We start from the raw sequence: 27,591 nt of genomic DNA on the forward strand, positions 1-27,591 counted from the left end.
TCATCTTAGTATTTACTATACGACATTGAAAGGATTGCTTTGGCCTCTCCCATTAGAATATTGCTATGTGGGACCATTTACCTTTCGTTCAGTAAGGTATACCCTGCCCAGTGCCGTATTTATCATGAAGAGGATGCTTGAACAAATATTTGTATAATGAACAGGTGTGCACATCTCATCCAGCAGAATGGGCTTTGCAAACCCTGGCCCATGGGCCAAATCCAGCCTGCTGTTTTATGAATGAACTTGGTTTGGAACACAGCCCCACTCATCTGTTTACTATTGTCTGTGGCTGCTTTCATGCTGCAAGAGTTGTGTGGCCACATCAGAGGCCATATGGCCCTTGAGGCCTGAAATAGTTACTACTTGGCCCATTACAGAAAAAGTTTGCTTCTCCTGCCCTAGATCTTCAATCCATGAGGTCCCTGATTGAATTGTCCCCTTCTCTCCCCAAGCCACACTGTCAGTGGGTACCTATTCATATGGCTTTCCCAGCTGGTAAAATAGCCGACTATTTCTATACTGGCTGGTAAATAGCAGTTACCCCTCCCCAAATCCCAGCCATCCCGGTCCGCCACCTCTGAGTCCCCACCGTTCCAGCAACTTAAGGCTTACGACTGGGCCCAGCAGAACGTCCTTCCTCATTGAATATTTTGTTGAATATTTGAATACTTGTTGAATATTTTAAATATCGCCTTTGTTGCTTGTACTTAGAGCAGTGTCTGCTACCTTGTAGAATTCCAGAAATAAGTACTGGCTGACGGGGTGAATGAATATACCCATTTCTCTACTGGATGTGAGTTTGTTTGGGGGCAAAGAGGAGGTGCTCAGAGAATGTTTGCTGCTGAGCGGATGGCCAGGGCAGCTGAACAATCTTACAATAAGCTCTCTTTATCATGACTCCTACTGCTAAGGCTCCCCCAGAGGTTCTGGTGCTGCTGAAAGAAGACTGGAAATATGTATTCATGAGTTACGGACAGAGGTTGATCAGTGCGGGTAATTTTAGATTTCAGTGGGAACCTCTCTTCCCGAGCCTGAAATCACAGCATGTCGGTAATAATTGCTCCTCTTCCAGGACTGTGAAGGAGGATTAGGCACATGCAGACAATTACAAGCCAGGGAAACACCCAGTGTACAGCTGAGCTTCCCACTTCTAGAGCCTTCCATTAATTCTTGGATTCTGGCCATCTTTGCAACAAGCTGGAGTTCTCGGCTGTGAAGGGGGCTTGTGCTCAGGTATCAGGTGTGAATGGGAAGGCAGGGACCTGCAGTGACATCCAGAACTTCTAGCAGGAAGAATTCCAGAATTCTGAGCCCTGAATTCTGGAGTGTGTGTTCAACCCTGAGTATTTATTAGAAACATCTGGCTAGTGTTGGTTTGTTTTAAATACAGATGTCCTAGAGAGATTCTGATTTAATTGATATGGGGGCCCGATACCAGTTTTCTTTAAAAAAAAAAAAAAGTGGTGGGCGCCTGGGTGGCTCAGTGGGTTAAAGCCACTGCCTTCGGCTCAGGTCATGATCCCAGGATCCTGGGATCGAGCCCCACATCAGGCTCTCTGCTCAGCAGAGAGCCTACTTCCCTCTCTCTCTGCCTGCTTCTCTGCCTACTTGTGATCTCTGTCTGTCAAATAAACAAATAAAATCTTTAAAAAAAAAAAAAGTGGTGAAATATACATGAAATGTACCATTTTTACTATTTTTAAGTGAATAGTTCAGGGGCATTAAGTGGTGTTCACTTTGTTGTTGTTCACCACCCCCACCATCTGTCCTCCCAAAGTGAAACTCTGTTCCCATTAAATCCTAACTTCCCATTCTTCCAGCCTCTGGCCCCCAGCAACTGCTATTCTATTTTCTGTCTTAATGGACTGGACCACTCTAGGTACCCCATGTAAGAATCATATAGTATTTGTCCTTTTGTGTCTGGCTTATTTCATTTAGCAATGTCCTCAGGGTTCATCTGTGTTGTAGCATGGGTCAGAATCTCCTTCCCTTTTTTTTTTTTTTAAGATTTTATTTATTTATTTGACAGAGCGATCACAAGTAGGCAGAGAGACAGGCAGAGAGAGAGGAACGGAAGCAGGCTCCCTGCTGAGCAGAGAGCCCGATGCGGGGCTCGATCCCAGGATCCTGGGATCATGACCTGAGCCAAAGGCAGAGGCTTTAACCCACTGAGCCACCCAGGTGCCCAGAATCTCCATCCTTTTTAAGGCTGACTCTTACTCCGCTGTATGTATACTGTCACATTTATCCCTTCATCTGTCGGTGGACACTTGTGTTGCTGTATAGTATATATTTTTTAAGCTTCTTAGGATTGAAACCCTTTGGTCCAGATAGATATATTTAATGCCCTGAGGGTCAAGGTGCCCACCAATTTAAGATTAATTCCAAGGAAGTGTGCAACAGAGCACGGGCTCTAATCTCAAAGAGCTGAGTTCAAATTCCATGTGTTAGCCGCTATGAGAATGAAGACTTGGTGTCTTCATCTGTAAACTGGAGATGGTGGTAAGCACCTTCTTCACAGTGGGGGAGTCAGCGAGTTATGAGTTAAAGCCAGTGAGTTAATGGTGAGCATTGCCCCAGCCCATGCTAAATGTGCAACAAATGTTAGCTTTTATTGTGAATTGCCGCTGTCTGTCTTGCTCTTCCTCCAGCACTGAGAGGTCTTCGGGGTAGACTCATCTGGGCTATTTACCAGAGTCAGAGATGATCAGGCTCTGCCCCTTGTTGGAGCAGCATCTCTGAGGACCCAAGTATGAGAAGCTTTGTTTTATATCAAAGTCACTGCATAGAATCTTAGAGCCCCCTGAATGCTGAGCTCACAATCCAGCTTATTTCTTAATTTTCATATTTTTCACAGTCCAGTTTAAAATGATATAGATTCAGATGCTCCTCAAGTGACTGTTACCCTACATGCTGCTTTGGAGAACCCAGTTCTGAGAGGTGTTCCATCCTGGCAATCCACTCGTGTTGTTGTGATCAGTGGAAAAATAACGAGACCCCTCCTTTCCCCAAATATCGTCAACTCCTGGCTGTTTGGTGAAAAAATCCAGTTTCATGTTCCCGAGTAGGAAGGACAGCAAGTCGGTGACATGCTGAGAGACACATCTCTCTCTGTGTCCGTAAGCACAAGGGGGATCGGGGCTTCTAGAGTCACTTCTTTGCAGGGCTCTGCTGGTGGCCTGGCCGAGGGGCATTTGGGTCCAAGCCGTGAGTGAGTCTTACTCAACCTACATCGCTTGCTGACCATCTGGCATCTTGTATGCGACCCTTCTCTCTGCAAACTACCCTTTCGCCAGGGCTCCTACGGGACATGCTGGGTTGTCTAGGAATGAAGCCTCATTTGGTTTGAAAAACAGACGAAAGTTCTTTTTGGTATCCACTGTGGATTCTGCTCCCCCCGGGAGTTTTCTAAGGAATCCGTTTCCTCCTCTGGACTCATAGAAGAAGGGGCTGCCCAGGGGCGCATCTACGGGGGAAATGTAAGGATATGGAGAGAAGAGGGTGGGAGACTTTTGAACTCCCAGATTTCACTCTGAAGGCCTTGGGGAATCTTAGGGTTTGGTGGAGATCTAACGAAGACACGAGAGGGAAATAGTGCTCCCCTCCTCCATTCGGTGGGCATCATTCTTTTCCCTTCCCCATTGGAATTGCTGAGGATCTCCTGACAGATGCTACAGACTGAAGTGGTGGAAATGGGTTGTAGAGAAAATGCATAGTTTATAAATCTTTCTCTGAAGAGCTTAGAAAGCAAACTATCCCATCTGCTGTGCAAGAACCAGAGAGAAATGGGATGGCTTAGATCATCTTATTAGTTCTTTTACATATTACAGATGTAATTTGCGAACACATAAAGCATTCGAATGCTACAGAAACATCCAGTAAAGAGTAAGCTCTTCTCCCCATCCTGTTTCCCAGAGGTAACCATTACTTGCAGCTTGGTAGATTTGTTTCTAGATTTTTTTTCCCCCCACAAATAACGTGAAAGGAAAACTGACACTTTCTCTTGCTTCTGTTATGGCTAAGCACATCATGTATCTTGGTCAAGATAAAGAAACAGCAGTTTGTACCCTGAGATAACCCAAGAATACAGAGTCAGTTTTTTGACCCCACATCGCTCCAATAGTAAACCCTTGAATACTTCCCATCAATCTTGGCAAAGACCGCCTCATCTCTGCCTTGTGCAATGTTGGTACCCAAACATGGGTCACTTCCTTTGTGGCTATTGTAATATCTTGAGAAAGTTACTGTTTTGCTTTGTTAAGTTTTTAAATCATTAACAGACTGCTGTAAATCTTGGTAGCCTTGGTAATTTTGCATTTGTTTCCTTGAAATACTTTGTGTTGTGCTAGCTGGTCTTTTCGAAGTTGGACTTCCTTGCATTTCATTCTAAGTGAAATCTTTTCTTTTCTAAATGTTTTGGTCTGTGAGTCTTTCTTTGACAAAATTAATAATGATAACAGGTAACTTTTACTGAGTATTTATATGTTCCAGGCACTGTGGTAAATACTTTTTAAGAATTATCTCAGTAGTCTTCATAACAAGTGTGTGAGGTAGATGCTTTTTTTTTTTTTAAAAGATTTTATTTATTTATCAGAGAGAGAGAGGGGAGAGAGCAAGCACAGGCAGACAGAATGGCAGGCAGAGGCAGAGGGAGAAGTAGGCTCCCCGCCGAGCAAGGAGCCTGATGTGGGACTCGATCCCAGGACGCTGGGATCATGACCTGAGCTGAAGGCAGCTGCTTAACCAACTGAGCCACCCAGGCGTCCCGAGGTAGATGCTTTTTTTGTTCCATATTACTGGTGGGAAAATTGAGGTACAGAGAAATTAAAGTGATTTGCACAGAGTCACATAGCTAGTTTGGTAAAGTATGTATACATGTATATGAATGTTTATTGGTTAAATGTAGTTCTTTTTTTAAAAGATTTTATTTACTTATTTGATGGATAAAGATCACAAGTAGGCAGAGAGGCAGACAGAGAGAGAGGGGAAAGCAGGCTCCCTACTGAGCAGAGAGCCTGATGCAGGGCTCAATCCCAGAACCCTGAGATCATGACCTGAGCTGGAGACAGAGGCTTAAACCCACTGAGCCACTCAGGCACCCCAAGTGTAGTTCTTCTTGATATATTTATTTCTTTTGTTCAGTTTTCTAGGAGTTTGTCTTTTTCTCATTGATTTATGGGAACTTTTTATATATTGTAGATCAGTGTTGTACAATAGTAATATGGGAGGCATGTATGTGATTTTAAATTTTCTAGTTGCCCCATTAAAAAATAAAAATAAATAGTGAAATTAACTTCAATATTTTACAGAAATTTTATGTGCACATACACACTCAGAGTTTTTGTTTTCTCTTTATCCCAAAGATATGAATAGCATTACACTATATATGTTCTGCAACTTATGTTTTTCCTCTATTATAGGTGGTACACCTTTTCAAGCTAGTGCTTCTAGATCTATCTCTTTCTCATCCCCCCACGCCCCGCTTAGGCATGATTTAAAATAACAAGTTATATTGATAGAGTTCCTAATTCTTGCATCCTTGGGGGAAAATCTTCAATTGTCATTGTGTTTGTTGTTACTGTTTTTAGGTAACTTTTTGTTTTCAAATAACTTCAGACGTACAGTTTGTGAGCATAGTTGTCTCCTTTTTAATGGCTCTGTAGTAGTCACTTACATGGCTGCTCCTCACCATTACCCATGTCACTCATTTAAAGTTTGTAACAGTTACACAGTGGGCTTTAATAGGCATCCTTATTCTAACTGCCCCATCAAAATGCTAGACAGACTTATACTGCAACTAATAGTATTGAAGCGCCCTTCCCCCCACATCCTTGCCAAAACTGTGTGTTATCAACGTATTTTTTTTTTGTGCCGTTTTGACAGGTGACAAAGAATCTCAAAATGACATTTCTTTGATTCAGTGGTGAGATTGAGCTATCTTTATGTGCTTGAGACCTCTACTCACACGTTCACTTTCTTAGAGAAACTTTCTAAGACCAGCTCATTTAAAACTCTCTCTGGTGACTAATACAGTGCCTGAAACATAGGAAATCAATAAATACTTGTTATAAGGATGAATGTTTATTGGTCAACTGTGTTTCTTCTTGATGAATTTTTTATTTAACCTTTGTCCAGTTTACTATCAGTTTGTCTTTTTCTTATTGATTTGTGAGAACTTCTTATATATTATAGATCACCCCTGTGCAACAGAAATAGAATGGGAGCCACATATGTAATTTAAAATTTTCTAGTCACCACATTAAAAAAGTAAAAATGGATAGGGGAAATTAATAACATGTATTTGATTTAACCTAGCATGTCCAAAATAGTATCATTAAGATTTGTGGGACTACCCACATTTCAAATACTCCATAGTCACCTATGGCTAGTGGCAACTGTACTGCATAGCAGATAATGTACCTTAATCTATTACATATATTGCAAAATTTTCTCCTGGTTTCTCCCAGTTCATTTTCTTTCCAAATTATAGCTTCTATTTTGATATAGATTGAGGCTCATGAGAAGTTGCAAACTAGAGATAATACCAGGAGTTCTCACAAACACTTCCTCAAGCTTCCCCTAATGATGCCTTATGTCACCATAGTACTTTGTCAAAGCTAGGAAACCAACACTGGTATGACACTATTAACTCGGGCATAGATTTCACAGTTTTTACATGTACTCTTTTTTTTGGGGGGGGATGTATATAGTCTCATAAAATTTTGTCTCATCTAGATTGGAGTGTCTACATACAGAAATTCTCTCATATTACATCCTTCCCCTGTGTCTGTGTTCATTGTCTTCTAACTCATAGATGTGGTGCTTGGATGGTGCCTGGAGTTTTCTTCTGAGCTATAGACCTTCTAATTTTCCAGCCCAACTGCCCTTATTTTAAGATGCTGGACAGCAAGTTGCCATTTCTGCTCACCACGCAAAGTATGTTAAAAAGAGGGACCTTTAGATTCCTTCCAGTTTTTCTCTTTTTCTGTGAGGCACATGAACCTTCCTCAGGATGTGGAACAGATGAGGCCTCTTCACACATTTTGCAAGGCGCCCAAGAGTCCCCAGCAGTGTATTTTCTCTTTTCTCCAAGCATGGGTTTATGGTGACAAAAGGTAATAATCATTACAGAACCTAAGGAGAGCATCTAGGTCTTGGTGAGCTGCCCCGAGCCAGCGAAGGTCACACTTTGACAGAAACGTGGGTGAATTCCTTTCTCCTGCAGTGGATACTAACGATGTCATGGTCACTGCATCAAGCTGTTTCAAGCATATTTATACATCCCCTCCCTGGAGGGACACATGACACTCAAATACTCACAGAAAGAATGTTGGTCAGGAACCGGAAATGAGGGGGACTGTTTCTATGCCCAACCCCCAAAACAAAAACAAAAACAAAAATCCAACAACTAAGCAACAATAACAATAACAAACCAAAAACATCCCTAAAAAACCAAAAACCAAAACCAAAAACTGCTGCAGGGAGCAGCAAGTCTGCGTCACAAGGCTATGCAGCCCCGACTCCTGGTTGCCTATTGGGGGGTTCAGGCAACTCCTGGCATCCACATTTCCAAGAAGGAGAGATTCCATGTGACTCCATGAATTTTGTTAACTGAAGTTGAACATGAGGGGATCCAACATTCTAGAAATTCGTGACACTTTACATTACATGATAAAATTCCACCACTATCCTGAGCTAGAAAAACACAGGAAGTACTTTGTCCTTTCCCTCTGCTCTTAGAGCAGAGCTCTTGCCACGTCCCACATGTTACCAGATGAGTCTGCATCACTACGGAGTGTCTGCCACGTGCGGGCCTGAGATGTAGCTCTTCCAAGTTGTACTTTTTTTTTTTTTTAATTCCCTTGGGTTGGTGGTTCTTAGCCCCAGCTGACCTTAGAATTACCTGGAGGGACTTTACAAATTCCTGTGCTCAAGCCCACGCCAAGACCAGTTGAATTAATACTTTTTTGGAAGCTTCCCAGATTATTTCAAGAAGAGTTGGGAGCCATTATCCTAGATGGACATCCATCCATCCATCCAAAAATTATTTGTCGACCACCAACTATGTGCGAGACAGTGCTCTCCATCACCCTCGTGGAGCTTACATTCTGGTGAAGACCAAAAATAAATAAACGTGTTAATAAACAAGATGATGACAGAACATTATTAAGGCAAGAATAATGGGGTGCAGGGAGGGTGGTGGTAGGCAGACTGACACATGAAGACTTGAGAAGGGGTCAGGCCTGCAAAGAGCTGGCGGGGAAGAGGAAGGCTGGCAGAGAAGACAGCATGTGCAAAGTTCTAGGGGGTAGGAAATAGCTTTTTTACTGAAGGCATTTAAGAAAACCCAGAAGGAAACGCAGGAGTGAAGGCGGGAAGAGAGAGAGAGAGATATGAGAAGAGGCTGGGGTAAACCAGGGGCTATGTTAGTTACAGTCATAATTATGGCAAAATAATAGTTAATATTCACGAGGTACCTACTTTGTGCCAGGTCCTGGACTAACCACTTATGCCATCATATAACTGAATCTTCACCCTGATCCTCATGGGGGTTAAAAATTGTATCCACCGAGAAAACTGAGACTCAGAGACAGGGAAGCAGATAATGTGTCTGCTTTCAAAGGCAGCTTTCTAAGGGGGCTACAGACATCACCAAATGATAGTAAGTTAATCAACAAAGCTCTTACGGTAACTACGTCTTTATGTCCATAAGACCCCAAGAGCTAGATTTAATACACTGTTGATAACCCAGCTTCACATAGCTGACTTGATTCCAATTTAATAAAAACTGGGCCACTTATGTGAAAAATAGGGCAAATATGCCTGTCAAAATATCCCTGTCAAAAATGGGTTCGTTTTCATTGTTCTTGTCTAACACCAAACGTGCTCAGTAATCCCACATTTACCCTCAAACAAAATTAGCCGCCAAACACAAAATAATAACAATGGAAGACATAGTCAGTTGTTGTTTTTATATTTTGGTTACCTGGTCATAATGCATTAAATGAGTTAATACACATAAAACGCTTCGAGCAGCGCTTGGTAAATATCACAGTAAGCATTAGCTATTACATTGATATTATTATTATTATTATTATTAATTATACCATATGCTGATTGACGAAGATGAAAACAAATGAGCTATTAAATACACTTTGGTGTGCTCCACATTCCCCGTGCCCAATTGCTCTTCCTTATGATTATGTCTACTGTTAAGAAAAAAAAAAGGGGGCACCTGGGTGGCTCAGTGGGTTAAGCCTCTGCCTTCGGCTCAGGTCATGATCGCAGGGTCCTGGGATCAAGCCCTGCATCGGGCTCTCTGCTGAACAGGGAGCCTGCTTCCCTTCCTCTCTCTCTGCCTGCCTCTCTGCCTGCTTGTGATCTCGGTCTGTCAAATAAATAAATAAAATCTTAAAAAAAAAAAGATCTGGGGGGCTCCTGGGTGACTCAGTGGGTTAGAGACTCTGCCTTCAGCTCAGGTCATGATCCCAGGGTCCTGGGATCAAGCCCCACATTGGGTTCTCTGCTAAGTGGGGAGCCTGCTTCACCCCCCCCCCCCCGCCTTACCTGCCTCCCTGCCTACTTGTGATCTCTCTCTGTCAAATAAATAAATAATATCTTTAAAAGAAAAAAGAAAAAAGAAAAAAAGACCTGGGTAAAAACCAAGAGTCCTCTTCCCCTTTAACAGGGCATAGAAGGCACATTTCTGTTACCTGGGACAGGTAAGCAGTGAAGCCTTAGTAGCCAGTGACACCACAGTGGGAAGTAGTTTTTCTGGAAATTTCTTGTTGTCTGAAAATGCCATAAGAGAAGAGAACATAAATCACTTGTGTGGGGGGATGGGATGGGAGCCCTAGAGACCTTGGCTGGGAGCCCCTAGCAACCTTGGCTAGAAACCTGTCCTTGGCTCCCCATTGCCCTGGGAGAGACACGCACGTTCTTAATCATGGCCTTCCAAGTCCTGCAGGGTCTGACCTCTGCCTGCCTTTCCAGCCCCATTTGGAGCCTTCATCCTTGCTCCACCTCCCTCTTTCCAAACTGCTCCCCCCATCTTTGTCCTGGTCATTTCCTTTGCTAGAAGCCCACTTCCCTTGATGTCTCATGTGGCCAGGATCTGCTCATTCTTCTGGTCTCAGCTTTCATGTCTCCTTCCTCAAGGCAGTCTTCTCAGGTCACCCCATCTTCAGTAAGTTCCCTTACCTATGTGCTGACTCAGTCTGCATCTGTTTCCTTCATAGCCTCCTCTTGGTGCGACTCGGTCATTTTACTCTGTTGCTGATGGACTCATTGAGTGTTTGACTCCATCACCTGATTGAGCTACGTGAGGGTGGGCGCCATGTCTCTTTTTACTCATCACCCTTTTTCCAGTGCCTGGTGGAGGGTCTGACACTTAGTATGCCTTTACTTCCCTTACATGAGGTTGAGTCGACAGAAAAGCAAACCAGTAGCACAAACAGTACAAACAGACACTGAAAATGAAGCCATTGGCCAACTTAACGTTCTGACCAAGGTGACCAACCAGTCATTTTGGTACTGACAGAACAGAGGGGAAACTGTGTCATCTAACTTCTGTGTCGGAGTTCTGAAGGGTGGGCTTCTACCTTAGGCAGACATGTGTTTGCTGTGTGAATGACCAGAATAAGGAATTTTTGGCTTGAGGTCAAGTGCTCATGAAGGAAATTCAGATGCTTTCACTTCGTAAGCCAGAGTCACTGACAATTTTTCACTTAAATGGAGCTCCCTCCCCCCAGTACTTGTCCATGGGTATGTGAATTGTCCTATGCCTCATTTTATTGCAGACAATAGATATTTGGATCTTTAATACCGTAGTAGCTGACCTCAAAGGAAAATAAGGCCTTCTAGGGATGGCTCCGAGTCTCAGTTTTTCTCATTTGTAAAATGGGGATAATAATGTCTACAGCACAGGCTGATTGTGAGGCTTAATGGAGATAATGCCTGTGAAGGGCCCAGCCTTACCTCATTTAATCTTGAAAATAATGCAGTGGGGCACCTGGGTGGCTCAGTGGGTTAAGCCTCTGCCTTTGGGTCAAGTCATGGTCTCAGGATCCTGGGATCAAGGCCCGCATTGGACTTTCTGCTCAGCGGGGAGCCTGCTTCCCCTTCTCTCACTGCCTGCCTCTCTGCCTGCTTGTGCTCTCTCTCTCTCTGTCAAACAAATAAATAAATAAATAAATAAAATCTTAAAGAAAAAAGAAAATAATGTGGATAGATCTGCACCAGCATTCCCATTGTATAGGTGGGAAAACCAAGGCTCAGAGAAGTTAGGTGAAAGGGCAGAGCTGGATTTCAAACTGGAGTTGAGTGCAGAGCCCAAACCACTAGTTTCTGCCTTTGACTCTGTTGCCAATTCTTGCTGGGGGAAAGAGAAAGCCTACAAGAAAAAAAAAAAAATAAGTTCTCATTGGAAACTCTGAAACACATAGAACACCCCCCTCAACAAGGGTCACAAAGCAAGTGAAATAAACAAGGGCCAGAGAGCCTATTACAGAGGAGACAATATGCTGCTTACATATGAGATAAGGAACTTCTATCCAGAATATATGAAGAACTCTTACAACTCAACAACAAAAAGACAGAGAACCCAATTAAAAATGGCAAAGGATCTGAACAGACATTTCTCCAAACAAGATATACAGGTGGCCGGTTGGGAGAAGGGGGGTGGGGTTATGGACATTGGGAAGGGTATGTGCTTTGGTGAGTGCTGTGAAGTGTGTAAACCTGGCGATTCACAGACCTGTACCCCTGGGGATAAAAATATATGCTTATAAAAAATTAAAAATTAAAAAAAAAAAGATATACAGGTGGCCAATAAGGACATGAAAAGATGCTCAATATCATTTGTCATTAAGGAGCTGCAAACTGAAACCAAAAGATACCCACTAAAATGGCTAGAATACAGAAGACAGACAAGGGGCACTGGGGTGGGGGGCCTCAGTTGGTTAAGTGTCAGACTCTTGATTTCGGCTCAGGTCAGCATCTCAGGGTCTTGGGATGAGCCCCATGTCAGGCTCTGCCCTCAGTGGGGAGTCTCCGTGTCCCTCTCCCTCTGCCCCCTCCCCCACCTGCATGTACATTCCCTTTCTCTAAAACAAATAAAAATTTTAAAAAACTTTAAAAAAAAGAGAAAAGTTTTATTGAAGAGGTAGAGACATTGGAGCCTTCCAGCATGAAGCCTTAAAACAGCATAGCTGCTTTGGAAACAGCCTGGCAGTTTCTAAAAAAGTTAACATAGAGTTACGGTATGACTCAGCAGTTCCACTCCTAAGTATATACCCAAGAGAAGTGAAAACATACACACAAAAGAACTTGTCCGGGAACATTCACAGAACATTCCTGATACAGCCAAAAAATGGAATCAACCCAGTGTCCATCCACAAGTTAATGGAGAAACAAAATAGGGTCTTTTCATACAATGGAATATTACTTCGCTTTAAAAAGAGGCTGAACCTGGAAAACATTATGCTAAGTAAAAGAAGCCAGACATAAAAGATCACAGAATGTATGATTCCGTTTATACGCAACATCTAGAATAGGTCAGTCCATAGGTACAGAAAGTCAATTAGTGGTTGCCAGGGCTTAGGGGGAAGAGGCATGGCAAATGAATGCTAATGGGTATGGAATTTCTTTCTGGGGTGATGAAAATTTATTGGAATTAAATCCTGGTAATGATTGCACAACCTTGTGAGTATACTAAAAATCACTTGAATTGTACACTTTTTTTTTTTTTTTAAAGGAAGGAAGGCCTGGTGACAGAGCTTTTGCACCTTAAGGATTCCAGGGGACCAATGATGGAGGCCAGAGAAGTTGGTGGTGTCAGGCAAGAGATAATGTGAGGGCTCACAAGTAGCTCAGGAGGTATATTTGATAGTTACCCCAGTGTCCCCTGGAAGCAGCTGCCAGGCCCTGTTGGTGTTAACAGTTGGCGCATTACGGTTTTGTGTGAACACGTGAGAAACACCTCTCAGAAATACAGAAAGGAATTTTGGGGGGGGGTGATGTAGCAGGGAGCGGCAAGAACAAGCGAAGCCTGGGCTGTTGTTTGGTCACGTGTTTGCACTCACAGGTCATGAATGCCTAGGGAAACTGGGACCCAGACAAAAATGGATATTGCTTCCTCAGTGACCAAATTAGTTCTGAGTGATTGTTCTAATTTGGAATGAAGGTTGAAGTAAAAGTAAACCAATAATTTGGTCCCACATATGGGAGCAATTTGGCTTGAGGCCGAGGCACAGTAATGATCTGTGAAGAGGTCTTGTGTGACCTCCCACCCCAACCCGAGTAACAGAAGCCCTAGCTTTCCATTTTGTGGCCTACTCTGGGATTCCTTCCTGGGGGAGTTAGGTCCATTTTAAGTGGATGACCTAGATATCCTCACGTATGTCCCTGGATTATACCACGCTTACTCAGCCCCAGGGCCTTTGTACTGCCTGGCTCTGCCTGGCTTTTCCCATGGTTGGCTTGATTTCATCCTTCAGCCAACCATCCTTTTCTAAAGCATAATCTCTTCTCCACCACCTGCCACCACTGGTTATATTTCCCTGTTTATTCTCCTCACAGAATAAACTCTACACAGTTTTTTCTCTTACCAGTCTCTGAAATGATCTTATTTATGTGCTAGCCTGTGTATGGTCTGTCTTCTCCCACTAAGACAAGTTCCTAGAGAGCCAAGACCTTGACTGTCTCATTCAAAAAGCAAGTGAAAGCTGTGGTTGTCCTGTGCCCAGTTTGGGGCAGAGTGGGTCTGTTTGGCTGTGGATCTGAAGCCACATTCTGCAAACAGATCATCTGTTTGTTTCCTGTGTCTTATTTCTTAACCAGTTCAGAAATCTTGAGGGGAAGTGGGGTTAATTCACTGACCCAGCATGTAGGCCTCTTCTAGTCAGAGGATGAGTTAGCCCACAGATGCCCCAAATGTCAGCTGTATTAAGGGTCACCATAATGTCTGGTACATAGTATTCAAACATTGTTGAATGAGTGAATGAATTTGAGAGAACTGCCCCCCACTTCCTACCCCTGAAAAGTGGCCAGAGGTTTCCCACGTGCTGTGGCATCTTCTCCAAGGGGGACCAGGCATATTTGAGTGATGTTTCTTTGGGCTGGCTTAAAGCCCTCTTCTCCCATCTGAATTCCTTTTCCTGGCTTTTCTCTTTGAAACTCGGAGCTACATGCTGCCCAGCCAGCTTCCTACCATGGCGGCCAGGACCAAGGATGCTGTAATTGGAAGAAAAGCCTGGTGACCCGGGCTTTCTCTGTCTTTGGCCATACTCGCCCTGCCTCTTCTGTTTTCCTTCTCATTGAAAATGGACTTTGGACTTTGTCACAATCAAGCACAAATGTGGAAGGGACTTTCTGGGGGCTCATGGGATGTTGAGGTGAATGAAGACATTCTTGCCAGAGTCCATTTCTTTTTGTTGGTAGATATCTAAGAGAGAGAGTGGCTCAAGGGGAGATACTGTGAGCCACGCGACCTCTAAAAGCATGAAGAACTTTACCTCAGGAGCACCAGGTACCCTCTCTGTGGTTGAGGGACAGAACAAAAAAGTGGGCTTTCTATGGAAAACAGTATGGTATTTAAAATTTTTGTTTGCTATGGTTTGATCTATTAAATTGCCCATACCTAAATCCTAATTTTAGAACATGTTCCCTTTTCTATAATACACGTCTTCTTTTGGGTTACCTGCGTGGCTCAGTCAGTTAAGCGTCTGCCTTTGGCTCAGGTCATGATCTCAGGGTCCTGGGATTGAGTCCCGTATTGGGCTCCCTGCTCAGTGGGGAGTCTGCCTCTCCCTCTGCCTCTGCCCCTCCCCCGGCTTGTTCTTGCGCTCAGGCACTCTCTCTCTCTATCTCAAATAAATAAATAAATCTTGAAAAAAAAAAAGTCACCTCTTCTCTCAAAACCATCCTCCTCTTCACTGTCCCTATATCTCTAGTATGTATTTGGGCAGTGGGAAGTGAGGTTACCTCTCTGTCTGTCTGTGTGTGTGTATCTCTCTTTGCCTCTCTGTTTCTGTCTCTCTACTCTCTCACACACACACAGACTCACATACCTATACAGACTTAATATCAATGCCTGAGCACAGCCTCAGATACTTTTGTTCAGCTGTAAGAACTCTTTAGATAGATCAGCATTGACTTGGACCCCTAACTCCTCCATAGTAAGGCTCCCATCAAAACAGCTTGATAGACCTGGGCTCTTTAGTAACAACGTCTGAGTTTTCAGCTGACTTTGGGATTTCTCATTTCGATTTTGCTTGCTCCTAAGTTTCTGTGCTTAAAGGTAGTGCCGGGAGTTCAGAGATGGGGCTTGCAGACCACGAGGCACAATTCCTTACCCCTAACTCCTCCATAGTAAGGCTCCCATCAAAACAGCTTCATAGACCTGGGCTCTTTAGTAACAACGTCTGAGTTTTCAGCTGACTTTGGGATTTCTCATTTCGATTTTGCTTGCTCCTAAGTTTCTGTGCTTAAAGGTAGTGCCGGGAGTTCAGAGATGGGGCTTGCAGACCACGAGGCATCAATCCTTCATTCATTCATGCCTGTCTTTCTCCTTCTGGTGTTTCTGGGCCGTGCCTCTCCATAAATATCTTTAAGGACAAGTGGGAATTGTCCTTTTGCCTATCATTAAAACAAAACGCTAGAGAGGACTTCTGCCAGACTTGATTGAGAGCATTATGTGATGCTTCCTCTATTGGTGGGGCAGATCTATTAAAAGGGAAAGCTTTCAGAACATCAAAGCTGTATTCCTATCAAAGGGTGAGGCATAGCCACCTGAACATAATCCTTAAGAGACTAGACTCTAAACTCCATGGGGGTAAGGACTGTCCTGTCTAATTTTATCTACTAGAGTCACCTTTCTTTCTTTTCTATTTTTTAAAAAATTCCAGTATAATTACCATACAGTGTTATATTAGTTTCAGGTGTACAATACAGTGATTCAACATTTCTACACATTGTTCCATGTCACCTTTCCAAGCTTTGCTTCCTCATGGATAAATGGGGCAGACAGACGGCTCTCTTGCATACCTCCCTGGAAATTTGCAAGGAAAAAGTGAAACTGTGTCCATATTAAGATGTTTCGAGAAGTAAGGACATGTGGACAATATGATGATGATGGTGGTGGTGTTGATAATGGCAATAGCATACTACCAAAATTATCCAGAACAAAGAACAAATGAAGTTATGAGAAGAGGACATTAAATACAGAAAGTCACCTTCAGTGCAGGGGGATAGGACATATAAAGAGTAAAGGAAAGGGAAAGGTGACTTTCTGAATTTCACCTACAGAAAAAGAGAATGAGGGAGGAAGAGCATGAAGTTCGGCTAGGGAGACCCATTAAAAATACTTGTGTTGGGGCGCCTGGGTGGCTCAGTGGGTTAAGCCGCTGCCTTCGGCTCAGGTCATGATCTCGGGGTCCTGGGATCGAGTCCCGCATCGGGCTCTCTGCTCAGCAGGGAGCCTGCTTCCCTATCTCTCTCTCTCTCTCTGGCTGCCGCTCCGTCTACTTGTGATTTCTCTCTGTCAGGTTAATAAATAAAATCTTAAAAAAAAATACTTGTGTTGTTCACCCTTATTTGGGGCACCTGGGTGGCTTAGTGGGTTAAAGCCTCTGCCTTCAGCTCAGGTCATGATCCCAGAGTCCTGGGATGGAGCCCTGCATCAGGCTCTCTGCTCACCGGGGAGCCTGCTTCTTCTTCTCTCTCTCTCTGCCTGCTTCTCTGCCTACTTGTGATCTCTGTCTGTCAAATAAATAAAATCTTAAAAAAAAAAAAAACTTCCATTGGAAGAACGCAGGGAGAGGTAGGTCTATAATGTAAGAACGTTAGGGATGGAGCTCCTTGCCATAGCTCCCTATCAACGTGTCTCAATCCATTAAACCGAGAACCACAATCATTAAGAATGGTATTAACCAAAGTGTGCTTTGTGGTGTATTAGCCTTAGAATCAAAGGATCCCAGGCAATATGCTTAATAAATGCTCTGTGTTATACTGTTCCCCTGAAGAGCCACAACGCCCAGTGTTTGGCCAAAGGTTTGAGAAATCCCAAAGGAAAGGAAGCAGTTTACTTTTGCTTAACTCAGCATTTGACTTCTCAATAGCATCACCTCCCCCATCCCACCCCTTTTTTAGCAAAACTTTGTAACATTGGGTAGAACCAGTTGTCTGAGAAGCATGGTGTTGGAAAGACTGGCTTCTTGAACTTGCAGTAACTGGACATTTTCAGGTATGTTCAGGCTCACACTCTGAAGGCATCAGATTTCTGGAAAAGTGGCTCTGCACTGAAGAGTGTCATCCATCCCGTGGACTAGCACATGGAGAAGAAAGACCAATCTCCAAACACGGACCCATTGGATGGCAGTGTGAAGATGTTCGTGAGCTCTAGACCAGCCTGGAAAGTTATCATCAGGAACAAAGGCTTGGCCAACCTCTCAGCGACCCATGGCTTTAGCCTGGGTCTTCTGGGTATTTTTCAAAAAAGTTTTGGCAGAAATGCAGAACACAGCTGGGAAGGGAGGGGAATCCTCAGAGATAAAGGTAGGAACAAACTTGGGCCTTTATAGCCATTCATTCATTCATTCATTCATTAATTCATTCAATATGTTTCTTATTGACCATGTGCTCAACATTGTGCTAGGTGATGAGGCCCACAGTGCTACCTCAAGGAGTTCACATACACAGATTTGTGCAAGGAAGTAAAAGTTCCCTGAGAGAAATCTGTTCAGAGCATAATGGGCACAACCCGGGGTAAGGGCAAGCAAGAAAGACCTCACGGAGGAGGTGATTTTCCAGCTGAGTTTTGAAAGAGGTGTGAAATCTGCATTTAACAAGATCCTCAAGTGGTTAAAGTTTGTGAAGCATTGTTCTGGGGTATGAGTCCTCCTACCTGGTCTCCTCTTGATAATTATTTGCAGGTTCCGCCAAAGTTATCATTAAAATTCATACATTATAAGTGAGAAATTATTTGCTTACTAATTAATGACGAACTGCACCTCATCCTTGGCCCCGTTTTGCCAGCTCATTTAATGGCTGCTGTTGTTATCTGGGCAGTGTTTGATGACTTTGGGAGACAGATTATGGCCGGACTTCTTTTTTCCTTCCTTCCTGCATTCCTTCCTTCCTTCCTTTATAAATATTTTTTTAAAAAATTTATTTGACAGAGAAAGAGAGAGAGATCACAAGCAGGCAGAGAGGCAGGCAGAGAGAGAAGGGGAAGCAGGCTCCCTGCTGAGCAGAGAGCCCAATGCGGGGCTCAATCCCAGGACCCTGAGATCATGACCTGAGCTGAAGGCAGAGGCTTAACCCACTGATCCACCCAGGGGCCCCATCCTTTTCCTTAAAAAAAAAAAATGTCATGGAATTTTTTAAACGTGAAAAAAAAATCAGCAAAATAATATAATGACTCCTCGTGTTCCCATAGCCCAGTTTCACTATCTATTAGCAGCCAATCTTGTTTTATCTATATTTCCCACATTAGCTTATGACACAGCCATTATATCATTTTATTAGTAAATTAAAATGGTATTTAAAATGTATTTTCAGGGGCACCTGGGTGGCTCAGCCAGTAAAGGGTCTGACCCTCGATTTCGGTTATTATCTCAGGGTCATGAGATCGAGCCCTGTGTTGGGCTCTGTCTCTGCTGAGGCGCTGATCGTGGAGCCTGCTTAAGATTCTCTCTCCCTCTGCCCCTGCCCCTCTGCCCTATGCTTGTGCACACATGCGGGCTCGCTCGGTCTCTAAAAAAGTAAAAGCCAGGTGCTGGGTATTATGGAGGGCATGAATTGCATGGAGCACTGGGTGTGGTGCATAAACAATGAATTCTGTTACGTAAAAGAAATTTTAAAAAAAATTTTTTAAAAAGTAAAAAAATAAAAGAAAGGGAGGTGGGTGGGGGAATGGGGGAAATGGGTGATGGGGAATAAGGGAGGCACTTGTAACAAGAACCAGGTGTTGAATGGAAGTGTTGAATCACTAGAGTCCACACCGTGTATGTTAAGTAACTGGGATTTACATAGGAACTTGAAAGGGGGGGAAAAGGTATTTTTTTAAATAGGAACACACAGATTTGTATCTTGAAATAGATTTAGTCTCTACCGACAGCAGTTTAAATTCTAGATTCCCAAGTAACAAATGTCAGTGGCCACCCTCTGCCATGTAGTAGTTGAGAAAGCAGCAGCAGTTTGGATGATATGCGCATCTAGAAAATCGGCATGTGTCTCTGACAGAAATTTCCAACAGTGGCATACTTCAGGTAAGGTCTTTATCATCTGGAACCATTTTAATACTCATCAGAGCTTCATGTACAGAATTTCATAACAGATAAATCACAAGGGGGGGCGTCTGGGTGGCTCAGTGGGTTGAGCCTCTGCCTTTGGCTCAGGTCATGATCTCAGGGTCCTATGATCCAGCCCTGCATTGGGCTCCCTGCTCAGTGGGTAATCTGTTTCCCCCCACCTCTTTCTGCCTGCCTCTCTTCCTGCTTGTGATCTCTGTCAAATAAATAAATAAATAAATAAATCTTAATTAAAAAAAAAAAAGGAAATATAGTTTTGATGGATGAGCCGACCCCAGAGGAGCCTGGGTCGGATGGAAAGAAGAGTCGCTTTGGTTTGTCTTTCATCCTGTGGACATTTACTTTCTTTTTGACCACAAACCTCGTTTTCTAGAGCAGGGGTGGTCAGGCACAGGGTGGGGCTGTAGCTTACTGTGCCAGCCCATGACCAGATAATGGATTTTGACAGTGGCTTTCAGACCACGGATCCATTATCCACTGTATCCTCTGCAGGTTTACGAGACCCATTGCCTTGTTTTCAGGAGGACTTCCCTTCGCCTCTTTTCTGTGTTGGACCTTTTTTGCTGGATCCTGTGTCCTTCTCTTCCTTGATTTACTGCTCTGTTTTGGGGGAGCACATCCTCCCATAACTTTCTGAGGAAAGGTATATGGCAGGTAGTTTTTTGTTGCTGCTGTTGTTTGGATTTTTTTTTTTTTAAATCTTGATTATCTGAAAATGTCTTTTTTCTTTTCTCTCCCAAGACTGATTGCTCAGATGGGTCTAAATGGAGCTTGGAAATAATTTTACGGTTGGATTTTGAAGTCATTGTTCCACTGCTTAACTTTCAGCATTACTGGGGCACTTGGGTGGCCCAGGAAGCCTGCTTCTCCCTTTCCCACTCTGCCTGCTTGTGTTTCTTCTCTTGTTATCCCTGTCTCTGCCAAATAAATAAAATCTTAAAAAAAAAAAAAACCCTTTCAGCGTTACTTATGAGAATTCCAAAGCCATTACAAATGCATCCATGGCACGTTTTTTTTCTTATTAAGTTTGTGAGATTCAAGAGAAATTTTACCCTTAAATATCTGAAATTTCATGATAATGTGCTTTGGTACACATATAATTTCATTCATTTTATTGGGTATCAAGGGATTCTTGCAATCTAGAAACTCAAGTATTCTGTTCCAGACATTTTTCCTGTATTATTTATTTAATAATTTCCTCCCTTCAGTTTTCTTTGTCTGTTTGGATTTTCTTGAACTTTCTTTTTTTCTTTTTAAAAAAACATTTATTCACTTGAGACAGACAGATACAGAGAAAGGGAAAGCATGGGCAGGGGGAGAGGAAGAGGGAGAAGTAAACTCCCCGCTGAGGTGGGAGCCTGATGTGGGTCTCGATCCCAGGACCCTGAGATTAAGACCTGGGCCGAAGGCAGACGCTTTACCACCTGAGCCATCCAGGTGCCCCTTTTATGAACTTTCTGATTAGATGTTGGATTTCTGGGAACAATTCTCAAATTTTCTTGATTATTTCTATATTTTGGGGGAGGAAAATTTCCTTCCTCATTTTTTGAGTTGTGGTAAGATATATATGACATAAAATTTACTATATTAACTGTTTTTTAAGGGCACAGTTTGTGACATTAAGTACACTCACACTGTTGTGCAACCATAACCACCATCTGTTTCCAGAACTTTCCATCTCCCCATGTTGAGACATTGTACCCATTAAACAATAACTCCACATTCCCCTCTGTCTCTAGCCACTAACAATCACTGTCTTCTTTCTGTCTCTATCAATGTGACTACTCTAGGTGCCTCACGTAAGTGGAATAATGTATTTGTCCCTTTGTGGCTGGCGTCTTTCACTTAGCATAATGTCTTCAAGGGTTAAGTTGTAGCATGTGTCAGACTTTCCTTTCTTTGAAAGGCTGAATAATATTCCATTGTATGTGCACACCATATTTTGTTTATTCATTCTTCTGTTGATAGACATTTGAGTTGCTTCCACATTTTCCATCTTTTTTGATTTTTGTATTATCTCCTTGAGCTTCCCTCAATGTTGACTTCTAATCTGTCTGCTATTTTTTTTTTTTAAATCAGCCCTCATTTTTAAATTCCCAACATCTCTGTTTTGCTTCTCTGATTTATTTTTTTCCCAGTCTGTTCTTTTTTTGTGGACACCATCATCATCATGTTCATCAGCTACCCTTAACCTTTCTTCTGCTTTTGGCACTATTTATCTCCTTACACTTAATTTCTCCTGTAAACCACAGGTCTCTTAATGCAGAAGAATTTCTCAAACATCTGATAACCTCCCACTGCTTGTTCCTATTTGAAAGTAAGACATTGAAAAACTTCTTGGAAGTTCTGTGGATGAGGATGGGGCTTGTCCACAGATGGGCAACGTGTATGATTGGGTGTGGCTTTCATCATTTCTCTGGCGAATTTCTACATGTTTCTGTCTGTATGTGTTTTTCTTTTGGTATGATCCCCTTGTTGGAGAGAAATTCTCCAGTCCCCTGCCTGGATGCCAGGGTCAGGGTACAAAATGGGGACAGGGGTTAGAGCCTTTCTTGTTCAATGATACCTTGACTTTACCCTCAGCTGTATCTGGTGCCATTCTGTTCAATCTCACCAGAGAGCAAATCTCCTTCTTCTGTCAGGTGCCTACCGCAGGGGCTGGCTGATGATCTCTGGTAGTAATAACTTCTTAAACAGACTTTCAAAGACTCCTCCACTCTTCAACTCTACTCTTTATTCCTAGCTTCAGAGGTGATATCATCAATTGGTATCTCCAATTTCTAAGCCTTTCTAGAGTTTTCAAGGTAAATGGACTTTATTCTTGTTGGATCCTCCTTCTGCAGGATTTAAATTTCAGTATTATCTACTCTATAAGGTCAAGTCAATGCTCAACTAACCATTTTCCATGTTCCAAGATGTCGTCACCTCTCTCCTCTCTTCACCTGTTCTCCTAATATGTTCTTGGATATTTGTACTCTTTCAGATTCACTTACTATCATTTTAAGTGGTTGCAGAAGGGAGTGGAGAAAAATAGGCCTGTTCCATATTCCTTGTTTATTTGTACACATCCCAGTTTAGCATTAATATTTACTTTTAGGCTACAACAATTATTTATTCCTGTGATGTATTTTCTTGTCACTGCTTTTGATCTTACTGAATTTTCTGGTCTCAGTAAAAAGAGGAAAACTGCCACTGGAAAAGGCAATGGCTTGTATCCCTGAAATACACACATCATTGTCATCTCCATCATCACTACCATCATCATCACCATCATTATACTTAGTAAGTTCTAGCAACGTCCTAGGCAATGGGATGAAAACATTTATCATTCAGTCTCCAAGGCTGTACTTCAGTAGGTACTATCATGACCCCCTTTTTGCAGGGCTGAAAAACCAAGCCTCAGAAAGATTGAGTCAGTGGCATGAAATCACAAACAGCAGATGGCAGAAAAGGATTTGAACCCCAGTGCTTGGTATCTAGACAGGTTCTGTAAGTGCGAAGGAAAAGTTGTTCTGATGAAAGAAGGCTTATAGATTATCCAGTCCAAAGTCATTGGCTATTTCATATCCACACTTAGGATGACCAGATTGGTTCAGCTGTGCAGATGATTGTATCATGCCCTCCTTAAGAATGGAGGCTCAGCGTGGACTCAACTTCAGTCTCGAGTCAGGTAGCAAATTCCGTGTACACAACCAACAGACAGTGAGCTCAATCTAAAATTGCCAATACTCCTGCAATTTGCTTAGAACTTTTCTCCTTCTTCATCTAAGAGCACAGAAACCTTGTTGATCTTATTTACCCCTTGATAGAGCTAAGAGAGTATGTCAATGTCTGGGATAGAGTCTGGTGTATAGTAGGTGCTCAGTAAATATTTGTTGAATGAACCAACATTCTTTCTTTGAATCAAATGCCATATGGAAATTATGGAGTTCCTTTCAGATGGAATAAACAGAGATAACCAGGGAGCATGGGGAATGAGGCTTGAAAGCCAGGCTGAGCTCTACTTTCTAAGCCATGTGCCCTGGTGCAGGGCTGCATCTGCATGGAGAAGGGATGCCATTTTCGAATTCCCTGAACATGTGATATGGGCTAGAAGTGGCCCAGCCTGGGGAGAAGTTCTTAGATACCCATCCCTGAAATTGAGTAGAGTTTAAGTACACTTTTAATAGAGAGGCAAAGATTTCTGTGTCTCTGCCACTGGCAATGCTCAACCCACCAGAGTTCCAGTACGGCAAGCCATGTTTTCCGATTCTCATCTGTAGGGCACTGACTGCCCCCCAACCTGCAGGACTTCCCTACCTCCACACGGGGTGGCGCAAGACCATAGATGCCCACAGTTGGAAGAACATTCTTCTCCGATGTATATTTCTCAAAGTACTTTTCTTATTCCCTAGCATCTACTCCAACTTGGTCATTTATAGAAGTCTTCTCTGGCTTGGTTTAATAAATAAAGATCTCATTGTTTTGAGATTGCTAGTTCTTTTTACAGTTCTGGGAACTAGTCTGAGCCTTATCGGTATTTCCCATACAGTCATGTTTATATCACTCTGCATTCTTTTGCAGTGTTTCTTGCTTGGGGTGTCGTTGATGTCTGGGTGAGCTCCGTTCTCCACTGGAGGACAGACTCCAGCACTGCAAGACATTAGTACTCTTTACCCTTTTCAATAAATGCCAGTAGGGCCCCAAGGCACTGTGACACCAAAGATGCTTCCCAACATTTTTAAATGCCTTCATGGGGAATGGCATCACACTGAGTAATGGTGTGCCTGACCACCACAAATTACAGGTAAGTCAGACTTGAAAAGAGACAGACCCCACAAGACACCATAGGCAAGCCGCACAGCTGTCAGGGTTGGTCAACCCCTTTCCTCCTCCACACCCTTCCTCTTCCTCTTTATTCTTTGGATTTTAGAATCTTTATCATGAAACGTGTCAAGCCCAGATCTGCGTAGTGTCAGTGGGAAAACACCTTAGAGGGTGTGCGAATGGGGAAGGTGTGGGCTGCTCTTCAGAATTTGGGTTTCACTTAGTTGATGATCTTTTTGTTTTCATATGTGACATATGTTGTTCCCAGGCTCCAAATCTATCCATCTGTGCAAAGATTATTGCACATACCTAGCCCGATGCTGGGAGCTGGACATGCTTTATCCTGTTCCATCTTTCTGACAGTTTTGCACAACAAAAAATGCTTTTCACAGTCCCATTTTCTAGGTGAAGAAACCAAGTCTTTAGGAAGGTGTGAAACTTGGCCTCTAGTCAACTTTCCAAGTCCAGTGTCTGTGTTCTGGTGTGAGAGTGGTGTCTTGCTATAAAACTGTTGGAAAAGTCTTGAGGGAAGAAATCGGGAAGAGGATGGTCAGAAAAAAGAGGTTTCCATTCAAAGCATGTACCAGTCTTGTCCCATCAGACACACCAAGTGGAATCATTAGTATCCAACCTGTCACCACCAGCTGGAGTGTTAGCTCATCTCAGATCAATGAAGGAAAAAGCCTTTGCAGGCAGTTTTATAATTGGCTATGGGAAAGGGGCAAACTGGCTGCTGATTCATTAATAAATCAGGATGGAGTGTGGGCACCAGTTCCAGCCAGAGTGTCTGCTGCTGCCTGGAGAATTTGGCTGCAGCATCCTCTCTAGCTTTGCTGCAGAAAACCCAAGACCGGATATCTCTGGTGAGGAAGGAAGAGAGGAAACTGGCTGGCTGGTCCTCAGGAACCTGATACCAAGGTTTTCCTGGCTCCAGTCTGTGGAACAGGGCAGCAGGAGTGAAGCAGACGTCATGAACCATTAACACCATTCATTCACTCACGCTTGCATTCATTTCGTGTATTTATGGAGTATCTGCCACCTGCCAGATTCTCTCCTAGGTGCCGAAGATACAGCAACAAAAAACACCCACAAATACTCCTACCCTCATAGGGCTTATACTCTAAGGAGGGCACATAGACAGTAAGTATATTAAGAAATAAATCAATCTATCTCATGAAGAGGAGTGCTCTAGGGGGAAAACATCAAGGGCAGGGGAGTAGAGCTTGTAGGGATTTTGATTGGAAACCAGGATTAGGGAAAGCCTCGGGAAGTGACATTTGAGTAAAGATCTAATAATAACATCATCCTGAACACCGCCTCAAGCGTTTTACAATCATTAATACAACCACCTCAGGAAACCGTGGCTATGATTCTTCCCATTTTACAGACAAAAAGACTGAAGAGAGATGCAGTGATTTCCGGAGATGATACAGCTAGTCAGCGGTCGGAACTGGGGTTTGAACCCAGGCAGTCGGAACGGAAGCGGCGGCATGCTTGCATGTTGGTGCGGACAAACGGGGTTTGGGGACGGGAGGGTCGCGCGTACAAATGAGGTCTTTGCACCAACGAGGCAAATATGGTGCCACCCGTGGGCAAGTGTGGGGGACCTGAATGGAGGAAGGGGGCAGTGACTCTCGATCTTCCCTGAGCCGAATCGGACTCTCTCGGTCTGTGACTGGGGAGGGAGATCGCGGCAAGGGTTGTCCCGGGACAGCGCGGGTCGGAACCTTACCCCGCCGCCACCCCCGGGCCAGCTGCTCCAGTCAATAAGGCGAGGGCCTCGCGGGTGCATGCCGCCCTCCTGGTAGGGTTCGTCCGGGAGTTCCTACCGGGGCTGAAGGAGGCTGCGGAGCCGAGCCCTGGGAGAGCGGACTGAACACCAGCAGCCACTACTCGGGAGAGGCGCGCGTTCGAGAGGCGGACGCGCTGAGGGCGCGCCCAGTCGCCAGTGCATTAGCTGGAGCGCCCCGGGCGCGGGACTGAGCGGTGGAGGGGAGCCTGGGAGCCCTTGGGGGACGCCAAGAGAGGCGGAGATAGGGTCCGCGCGCAGCAAACGAGGGAAGAACTGCAACGTGCTGGGGCAGAAAGAGTAAAAGAGAGGCCCGGGCGCACGTTGCAGGTGAGAGGGGCAAAACGGGCGCTGGAGAAAAGCCTTGAGAGCGAGCGGGCGCGCTGGAAAGAAAGGGCGGAAGGGTTGCGGGAGATGCCAAGGAGGGGAGCTGGCGTAAAGAGAAGAAGGAGCTGTTGCCCGGGAGAACGGGGTTGCCTAGGACGGCGTGGGACCAGGATCAAGGAGAAGGCGTCGGAAATCGCTTGGGGACCTCCAGAAAGTGGCCGGGGAGGCGCCCTGGGCTCAGCAGAGCAAAGACTGTATGCTAAAAGAGTGCCTCGCGCTGGAGAGGGGGATCCCCCCCCACGCGGCACTGAGGGGGCCATGGAACCCGTGCACTCAGAGAAAGGGGCGGGCTTTTGCCTGCAAGGGTGGTGACTTTGAGCTTCTAGAAAAGCAGGTTGAGAAGAACCGGACCAGTGCCTGCGAAAGTCCGAGGAGGCAGGCAGGGAAAGAAGCCGCAGACTCCACGGAAGAACTCCCGGGGTTGGGCAGAGTGCACAATGGGTGCTGGAAGGAGGTGGAAAGCCGGCCTGGGAGAGGCTGGGTCGGGGCTCCGGGCGCCACAGGCAGCGCAGTGGAGGCGCTGGTGGTTGAGGGCAGAGTGCTGAGCCTGAGACAAGTGAGGAGGAGGCGCAAAGGACCGAAAACCCGGGGTGCGGCAGGCGGCGCGTACGGGAGCAGAGGAGAGCGCGCTGGGTCCCCTGCGCTCTGGCAACGCCTCCCAAGTCTTCCCCTCCCTGGCTGCTCCAGGTCCTCATTCACTCACCATAATGGAGAAGACGAAAGCCACGATGTTGATGGGGTACGCGGGGCAAAAACACGAGACGATGGCGAGCCACAAGTAGTTCTTGGGCATGGGCACGTCCTCCTCGGTCTTGTCATCCTCGGTGTTGGCCTCTGGACTGCTATCCAGAGCCCTCTTGAAGTCCGCGCTGGGGTCGTACTGAGACATGGGCGAGGCCGGCGGCAGAGGAGCACAGGGTCCGCGCGGTCTGGGACTGAGGCTGCCGGCTCCTGGTGAGGCTCTGAAAAGCCAGTGGCTCAGGGCTCAAGGGAGACGTGACCTCACCTCTCCTGCGTCCTCCGCATGCACTCGCCTGGGCTGAGGGACCTGGGCCAAGAGCTTCAGCACAAGAGGGAGGGAGGGAACAAGGGAGTGAGGGGAGGCCTCCGGGAGGAGAGGGAGCCAGCCGGCCAGAGAAACAGAGGAAAGACGCTCCTTGAAGGACACACCCAGAGACCATCAGACAGGCGCACAGACTCACTCTAAGCCCCAAATAAAAGGAGGCTTAGGGCAGGGGAGAGCGAAGGTCCTTTACATTGCACACTGGCCAGCCTGCGGTCTCCAGGTGACCGGCT

The 27,591-nt window shown here is 44.6% G+C and overlaps 1 protein-coding gene across 1 annotated transcript in view; it reads right to left on the reverse strand.

The window, feature by feature from the left end:
- TMEM233 (transmembrane protein 233) overlaps positions 1-27,359 on the reverse strand; it is a 37,926-nt gene extending 10,567 nt beyond the window's left edge. The window contains exon 1 of the mRNA XM_032310433.1: positions 26,999-27,359. Within this exon, the coding sequence (XP_032166324.1) occupies positions 26,999-27,184 (186 nt within the window). The 5' untranslated portion in view covers positions 27,185-27,359. The remainder of the gene's footprint in view (positions 1-26,998) is intronic.
- Positions 27,360-27,591: the final 232 nt, after the last annotated feature.

This window comes from Mustela erminea, chromosome 13 (genome assembly GCF_009829155.1).
Source record: "Mustela erminea isolate mMusErm1 chromosome 13, mMusErm1.Pri, whole genome shotgun sequence".
NCBI classification, from domain to species: Eukaryota; Metazoa; Chordata; class Mammalia; order Carnivora; family Mustelidae; genus Mustela; species Mustela erminea.